Raw genomic sequence first — 8,884 nt, 5'->3', positions numbered from 1 at the left:
CAAAATGACATATAATTAATTTACGCAATAGGCAATTGAAGTTGGTCAATAACATATGAAATACAACTCAATAAACAAAATTTATGCTAGTGAAATGCGAAACTTTGAGTGCATAAATAGAGCACACAAGGTTCTTGTGAGCATAAAAAACTAAAAAAACATTATCCACGTGTATTTGAATTTGAAATAATTAATTTGTATAGCTATTGATTTTAAAATTGAAGTTTTATTTGAATTTCGAAATTATAATTGTCACATAAACATAAAAATATCATAAAACATATCCCCATATTTTTTTTAATAAACAAAATATTTTGCGAGATTACATGTTATTACAAAATTTTCAAACATAGATAATTTTATTTTTAAAAAATCAACAATAATAATAGTAAACAAACTATTCTTTAATATAAATTTTATTTTTCCCATATTAATTTAATAAAAAAAATATACATTTAAATTATTAATCAAAATTTACATCTAACAAAATAAAAAAATGTCACTAAGACTATTAATTAAGCCTTTCCATATTTTTTTTCCGTTTTCTCTATCTACTTGCAGCTTTGCTCCAGACTTGTAGCATTACAACATTTTACTCACTCTGCGGATCTCGCAGATCTGAGAAAGAAGACACCAAACTTTTCTCTTTTCTTAAAATTCCACCCCATTTTCTCTCCTCCGCCCCCCAAAACCCACAAATTCCTCTCTACAAATTTCTCTTCACTTTGATCCCACCATTTCTGCCTTTAATCTGGTAAGTTCTGTTTCTTATCTCGTCTTGTTCTTTGATTAGATCAATTACGCTTTTGTTTCTCGTTCTAGATCTGTTCTCTGCTCGATTTTGTCTATGTAAGTTTGCTTGCATGACGAAATTTGATTATTAGGTCTACCGGTAATAGTTTTGTTCAATTATACTGCCGTCGGTAGATTCAGGCGTGATGTATACTGATATATTTGTTCATTTTGATGTATAAACATGTATTGTACATGATCTGAGTTTTGGAACCAACTGTGATTAGGTTAGATCGGCCTATTTCTGAGCTGAGAGTAAGATTGTGCATTTTGTGGTTTTGTTACAGAGATATAAAGTGATCGGTGGTTCATTTATATGATTTAATTTGATTCTGAGGATAGAGTTTGATGGATGCCTTATTTATATTGAGTAAAGTTCAATTTGGAATTGAGGCATTGTTGAGAGATTGAGTGATTGGTCACATTTTGCTTGTGTTTTTGTTGCGGCAGTGTGATTGAGTATTGATGTGAGTTGTGGAAGAATTCTATCTGGCATTAGGTTGTAGTGATTGAATCGCCTAACCTCCTTTGTTCGGCTGGTAATATACTTTTATGAATCTAGTAAACGTTGTTTAAAGTTTTTTTTTTGTTGCGATTTCATTAATTCTTATAAGGAGGAGCTTCATTTATGCATTATTTCCTGTCTTATGGATAGCTTTGTGGTTTGAAGCCCTCTTTCGAATGGATTTATTCTATTATAATCAAAGAATCAATGTTGTATTAGTAGTTCTTTATATAGGACTGCTTAAGGGTATTTTAACTGCTTCAACTAAACAAAAGTTGGGGTCTTTTTGTGATTGTTGCAACTTTGTTCTCCTTTGTCGAAGTTATAATATGTTATCTTGGAACTTATGGGAAACTTTAAGTTTTCAGGTAAGCTAACTAGAATAAAATGGAGAAGTCCTGTTCTTTGCTGATTCACTTTGATAAGGGCACTCCAGCCCTTGCCAATGAGATCAAGGAAGCTCTTGAAGGGAGCGATGTTCCTGCCAAGGTTGATGCCATGAAGAAAGCTGTCATGCTTTTGTTGAATGGCGAAACTCTACCCCAACTGTTTATTACTATTATTAGATATGTCTTGCCCTCTGAAGATCACACGATTCAAAAGCTGCTGCTTCTGTATTTGGAGATTATCGAGAAGACCGATTCTAAGGGGCGTGTGCTTCCTGAAATGATCCTAATTTGCCAGAACTTGAGGAATAATTTGCAGCATCCAAATGAGTACATTCGTGGAGTTACTTTGAGATTCCTTTGCCGGCTAAATGAGGTTGATATAATTGAACCTCTGATTCCATCTATTATGAGCAACTTGGAGCACCGGCATCCGTATGTTCGCCGGAATGCAATACTTGCTGTGATGGCTGTTTACAAGCTTCCACAGGGTGAGCAACTTCTGGCAGATGCACCAGAAAAGATTGAGAATGTTCTTACCACAGAGCAGGATCCGTCAGCTAAAAGGAATGCATTTTTGATGCTTTTCCAATGTGCTCAGGAACGTGCTATCAATTACCTCTTGACCCATGTTGATAGAGTATCTGATTGGGGTGACTTACTTCAAATGGTTGTCTTGGATTTGGTCCGAAAAGTTTGCAGGACAAACAAAGGGGAGAAAGGGAAGTACATCAAGATAATTATATCACTGCTCAGTGCCCCTTCTGCTGCTGTTGTCTATGAATGTGCTGGAACTCTTGTTTCTTTGTCTTCTGCCCCAACTGCTATAAGAGCTGCAGCCAATACCTATTGTCAACTTCTACAGTCTCAGAGTGACAACAATGTGAAGCTTATCGTGCTTGATAGACTGAATGAATTGAAATCTTCTCATAGGGAGATCATGGTTGATATGATAATGGATGTCCTCAGAGCGCTTTCAAGCCCTAATCTTGACATCAGGAGAAAAACACTTGACATTGTTCTTGAGTTGATCACCCCCCGGAATATCAATGAGGTTGTTCTCACACTTAAGAAAGAAGTCATGAAAACCCAGAGCGGTGAACTTGAGAAGAATGGTGAGTACCGTCAAATGCTTATCCAAGCCATTCATTCATGTGCTGTGAAGTTTCCAGAAGTCGCAAGCACAGTAGTCCATCTGTTGATGGACTTCTTGGGAGATAACAATGTCGCGTCTGCAATTGATGTGGTTGTTTTTGTCCGTGAGATTATTGAAACAAATCCAAAATTAAGGGTTTCCATTGTTACAAGACTACTGGATACTTTCTACCAAATTCGTGCTGCACGTGTTTGTTCATGTGCCCTTTGGATTATTGGAGAGTATTGTATATCTCTTTCTGAAGTTGAGAGTGGCATTGCAACTATCAAACAGTGCCTTGGAGACCTACCATTTTATTCAGCTTCTGAGGAAGGCGAAGCTAATGATTCTTCGAAAAAGTCTCAGCAAATAAACTCCACTACTGTTTCATCTAGAAGACCTGCTGTCCTTGCTGATGGGACCTATGCTACTCAAAGTGCTGCCTCTGAAACTGCGTTTTCACCCCCTACAGTTGTTCAAGGATCTTTGACCGCTGGAAATCTGAGATCCCTCCTGCTAACTGGTGATTTCTTCCTTGGGGCAGTTGTTGCTTGCACCCTGACTAAGCTCATTTTGAGATTGGAAGAAGTCCAACCATCCAAAGTTGAAGTGAACAAAGCCACAACTAATGCTTTACTGATCATTGTCTCAATGATACAGCTAGGGCAGTCTTCAGCTCTTCCACACCCAATTGATAATGATTCCTATGATAGGATGGTTCTGTGTGTAAGATTGCTATGTAATACTGGCAATGAGGTCAGGAAGATCTGGTTGAATTCTTGCCATGAGAGTTTTGTTAAAATGCTTTCTGATAAGCAGATGCGAGAGACAGAAGAGATCAAAGCAAAGGCTCAAATTTCTCATTCTCAGCCTGATGACCTCATTGATTTCTACCATTTGAAGAGTAGGAGGGTAAGTACCTTTTATCTGAACATTTCAGTACATTATCAAAAAAGGAAAGAAAGTATCTTCTATCTGAACAGTATTTGGTTGATTAACATGGAGGTCGCCTGTAGCTATTTTCTCACATTTCAGTTTATATATATGTGAGAAAAAAAAAAGAATTATCTTTGCTGAACAAGGGAGCAAAGGTGGGAGCTTCTGGGGGAAGGGGTTGAAAAAAATAAAAATAAATGAAGTCCCATTTGGGTTAAAAATTAATTGGAAGTATTTATTCGTCCATCAAAAAAAAATTCTTAGCTGACCATAAAATTGTATTATGAGGTTTTCTTTGTGTAATCTCAATGGTGTCTTCTTTGTGCTGTGTGGGCCTTGCACGGATGCAGATTTCTTTTGCTATTTTGTCTTACCTTTCCACCTTTACTGTCTCAAGCCTTCTGAGAAATGTTCTTTAAGTGTTATTTTCAACATTTTATTCCAGCTTTTCCAGAGCTTTTAAGTCATACTTTTTGTTTCTTTGACTACTGTTTCAATCACATTAAGAGAGTCATGCATATTACATTGCATAAGTTTCCTTCAGCATCAATGTCAAAAATTTGATTGAATATGAATTACTAGCTGGGACTTCAATTTTTTATGAATGACTATAGTCAAGATTCAAGAGTGCAGATCTTTCCACACTAAATTAGCTTATTGTGATCCAGGGAAGAGGAGGGGTGATGATGATGTACCAAAATGAACAACAATGAGTTTAACTCAAACATTTGCATTTGAATTGTTTCTGTTTTCCTCAAAATTATGTTTCTTAAGTAGTTTCTACTTAATGACAGAGCTCATCAATTAGAGCTGGTGTTTGATTCTTTGGTGCTTCAATGCAGGGTGATATTTGTTCTTCCATGTCCTAAATTTTTTCTGTTTTCCAGGGCATGAGTCAGCTGGAGTTGGAAGATGCAGTCCAAGATGATTTGAAGCGTGCCACTGGAGAATTTGTAAAAGACGAGACTGATGCTAATAAACTAAACCGGGTTCTGCAACTAACAGGATTTAGCGACCCTGTTTATGCTGAAGCATATGTGACAGTTCATCATTATGATATTGTCCTGGATGTGACAGTTATTAATAGAACTAAAGAGACCCTCCAGAATTTATGTTTGGAATTGGCAACTATGGGTGATCTTAAACTTGTTGAGCGTCCACAGAATTATACTCTAGCTCCTGAGTCGAGCAAACAAATAAAAGCAAACATCAAGGTGTCCTCAACTGAGACTGGCGTCATTTTTGGGAACATTGTTTATGAGACGTCGAATGTGTTTGACCGGATGGTGGTTGTGCTAAATGACATTCATATTGACATCATGGATTATATATCCCCTGCAGTGTGCAGTGATGCTGCTTTTAGAACCATGTGGGCAGAATTTGAGTGGGAAAACAAGGTAAGCTATTCCTTGACTCTTTACCACCATCAAATAGTTCTTTCTGTCCTAGTAGACTGTTCATTTTGAGTTGGAGAATTAGAAAGTAAAACTGGGTATAGTTTTTGTTGTTTTTGATGACTTCCAATCTTATGGTGTGGTTTATGTGGCATCATAGTGTAGGTTACACATAGGTTTACTAAATACTTCTATAGGTTATTAATGTTTTGAAAACGACTTGTTAATGTTGTAAATCTTGATCTGCTTATGGGCTAAATTGATTTAATCAATGCTCTGCTTGGCATCTAAACTTTGGAGTAGTCTCTTGTATGTCTTACCATGAATATAGTGGAGCAATTACTACATGAATTATATTTATAAGCACTTGAGAATGAGCCACTAGCTTTCTAAATTGCAGGTTGCTGTCAACACTGTCATTCAAGATGAAAAAGATTTTCTTGACCATATAATCAAATCAACCAACATGAAGTGCCTTACTGCGCTGTAAGTTATCTGTTGCCTAAAAGTGTGGGAAGTTGTACTTGGTTGTTATGTATGCCTTTACTGATTTTGATGTATTTATTGATGTCCATACCATCTTGTTCTAAATTATTATCATTTTCTATTTTGTATAGTGCTATAGTCCAAAGTTGTGATACATGATGTTTTGGGACAATTTTGGAGACTACATTTGTAAGAGAAAAGGTGGGACTTGTAGCCAGAGGATTATTGTGCTGTATAAAACTTAGAACGTCAATATCAATGACAAACAAATTGTGTTTGATTGGTGCTTATTATTTTCCATTATAGATAAATTGATGTACTTTGATGTATACGGACTACCATGAATATGAGTTTGTCCTGCATGAAAATGTGGAAGTACTTGAACTGATTCGTCATGTATATGATGGTGTTTGCATAAGACTGAGTTTAGGACTACTCTTCTTAGCGACCTTTAGAATCTAAGAACCACTGGTATTATGGTTGCTCTATAGACAACCTAGGAGCTTACCAAATTATACCTAGTCATCGTGAGAACAGTGTGTATCGGGGGAAATTTGGCTATTCCAATTATTACATGTTTTATTTTGGTGTATATTCAGAAATTATGAAAGAATTTGAAGTTGGATAGCACAAGTTAATTTATCATGGGAAAATTAGTAAACTTTTTAAAATTGGATCCATAAGTTATTTTTAGTTGAAATAGTAGTTTATCATTGCATAGCCTTGAGTTTTTGCTTTAGGTTTTAACTCACAGACCCTAACTGTGTTTTGTTGTTCTGGAGTTATCACCTATTTCTCTATGTAACTTCTTGCATCTTCTTGATGCTTTACCACCTCTTAATTAATAAAAAAAGAAAAGAAAGCGTAGTTTATTATTACAGGAACTAGTTTAGTTTCTTTATTTTACCGCTGTTTTTTTACTGTTGGGTGTAATTGAACTGCTTCGCATGAGTTTCTAAATAATGTATTCAAGCTCCGGAATGGCCTTTCAGTTCATTTTGTTCTGTTACTGATCTGGATATATTGAGCAATATTATTTGTCCTAGTGATGCATGGCTTGGTTGACACGTATATGCGCTTACATGCATGATTCCAGGTCTGCTTTGGAAGGGGAATGCGGGTTTCTCGCTGCTAACTTGTATGCAAAGAGTGTGTTTGGCGAGGATGCTTTGGTGAATGTAAGCATTGAGAAACAAGCAGATAGTAAGCTGAGCGGCTACATTAGGATAAGGAGCAAAACCCAAGGAATTGCTCTTAGCTTGGGAGACAAGATAACACTCAAGCAGAAGGGAGGCAGTTGATCAGGTCAACTTGAATTTAGTATCACCTAGATATGCTGGTATCTTATGCTCTCCATCTTTAAAGAGATTTTGCATCTTTATTTGGTTTTACCTTATGTCTTCTCGTTATGGTTAAAATGAGGTGGCTTTTTATTGAGTGGTTGTTAGGACAGAAACTAATTCAATGGGTACCTATTATATTGCATGGCTTTTGGAAGACATTGGGGACTGAAGTAAAATAACTTGTCTAAATACTTGTTGTAAAAGAAAATATTGAAGTAATCTTATTGTTATCCATCTGATGGGGAATCTTGCTACTTTGAAAGTTGTATAGAACACTTTCAAAACAATAGTACTTGGAAGCTTTGATCCTTATCAATAACAAAGACCTGGAAACATTGATAGCTAAAATACCTGTATGTGTCTTTTTTGTTTTAACCCTTTTTTGGGTGGTCATTTTTGTGTAAATCCTTGTTGCATGGTGAAATATTGTCCAGATCATTTTATTTTACTAGCTGTGACAAATGCATGGACTCTTAACTCTTTTAGTGGTAGTGGGTTCTCTGTACTGATAAGACTCTAAATTTGAAAATTTTAGGAAATCATCATTGGTCGCTTCTTTAAGTCTTTTAAAGTCTAATTTGATATGGCTGTGAATATTTTTTTTGTGGACATGGCAACCTTTTGCAGATATTTTACTGCAAAGCATTTGCCTCCCCCGTTCTTTTCCAACTCCTTAGAGTAGATAGGAAAATCCTTCAGATACCTGTACTCTTACGTAAAGCTGCTCAGACTCTTTATGGTGATCCACTGATTAGATTACAGATACTTAGCCGTGGATGTGGCTTTGTGACAAGAATATGCAGGTGCATGACACGGGTGCACACACTTCTTTTGTCTTCAATTTTAAAATGATACACACATTGTTTAGTGCGTAGTGTTATATACTACACACACAATTATAAATTGGCTTGACCTTCACATATACTTGAATGTATATGTGATTGTATCGTTCATGGACTAGTTATGTGTTGTAATTTTTGTTATGGATAATGTAGGGTTTTGTCATGCATAGTTATCAAAGTCGAGACTGATGCAGAGTTTTGTATTAGAAACAAAACGTTATTTTAATAGTGCAAAGTGTAATACCGAGTCTACTTTCTTATACGAAAAGATGAGTCCTTTTATAGTTTCCTGTTAGGCTTCAGTTTCCAACTCTTGTAAATGTGAATATCATCTTTGAATATACGACCTCATTAGCTCTTCATAATTTGCAGATTTATACACTTTGAATTTGAGGCTCCTCCAAATCCCCCATATGCAGCTTGGAAGAGTGCTGGGGTTATTGAAAGAACATGTAGAGATTATAATACTGCATTTATTGTTAGTTTCAGATACAAGAGATTCAAGTATTTTATTATCTGTGAGGACAGTTTTTGTAGAGAAAGATCTGAAGAAATATTGCTTTCTTTTTGTCATGTTTTGAGCAGGAGTTTCTGTTGAGGTTAACTTCAGTTTTTCTGTTGAATTCTTTACCCAAACTTTTTACTTTATCTTTGGTTGTTAACTAATCTCCTTTTCCTTCTTTACTTTATCCCATTAACCCAATCTACATGGAAAAATCCTTAGTAGGAAAAAAAACTACTTGGAATTGTTAATGTTTGGTAAAATTAGTTCATAAACCTTGTCAACATATTTGGATGAAAAAATATTCATTCATATGTCAAAGTTATTAAAGTGATAAAACTTTAATTAGTTTCGTTTGGATTAATTAGATAAATTTTAAGTAAAGAAATTAGAATTTGGTAAGAGTTGGGTAGACTGTACTATTATTCTTTGTATAACTTTTGTGATGGGTCAACAATCAGAGGTGGATTTACAATTTAAATTTAGTGTTTTAGAATTGAACTTGTGGTACTATTAGTTCAAATCACTACTATTATTTCTTGTATTTTAAATAAATTAAACAT

General features: G+C 35.4%; 1 protein-coding gene across 1 annotated transcript; it reads left to right on the top strand.

Moving 5' to 3' along the window:
• The first annotated feature begins 570 nt into the window (after window positions 1-570).
• On the top strand, window positions 571-8,442 carry LOC125864582 (coatomer subunit beta-1). The gene is made up of 6 exons (XM_049544604.1): window positions 571-754; window positions 1,666-3,730; window positions 4,642-5,151; window positions 5,549-5,634; window positions 6,731-6,973; window positions 8,192-8,442. The coding sequence occupies exons 2-5, from the start codon at window positions 1,685-1,687 to the stop codon at window positions 6,933-6,935; spliced, it is 2,847 nt and encodes a 948-aa protein (XP_049400561.1). The 5' UTR covers window positions 571-754; window positions 1,666-1,684; the 3' UTR covers window positions 6,936-6,973; window positions 8,192-8,442.
• Window positions 8,443-8,884: the final 442 nt, after the last annotated feature.

This window comes from Solanum stenotomum, chromosome 5 (genome assembly GCF_019186545.1).
Source record: "Solanum stenotomum isolate F172 chromosome 5, ASM1918654v1, whole genome shotgun sequence".
Lineage (NCBI taxonomy): Eukaryota > Viridiplantae > Streptophyta > Magnoliopsida > Solanales > Solanaceae > Solanum > Solanum stenotomum.
The sequence above is the reverse complement of the archived record's forward strand: the minus strand, read 5'-3'. Positions and strand labels throughout refer to the sequence as shown.

Excerpts from the sequence above, each read along its gene's own strand:
- LOC125864582 (XM_049544604.1), top strand. The coding sequence starts at position 1,685 with ATGGAGAAGTCCTGTTCTTTGCTGATTCACTTTGATAAGGGCACTCCA. Across the intron at positions 3,731-4,641 it reads ACCATTTGAAGAGTAGGAGG|GGCATGAGTCAGCTGGAGTT; the intron begins GTAAGTACCTTT and ends TCTGTTTTCCAG. Across the intron at positions 5,152-5,548 it reads AATTTGAGTGGGAAAACAAG|GTTGCTGTCAACACTGTCAT; the intron begins GTAAGCTATTCC and ends TCTAAATTGCAG.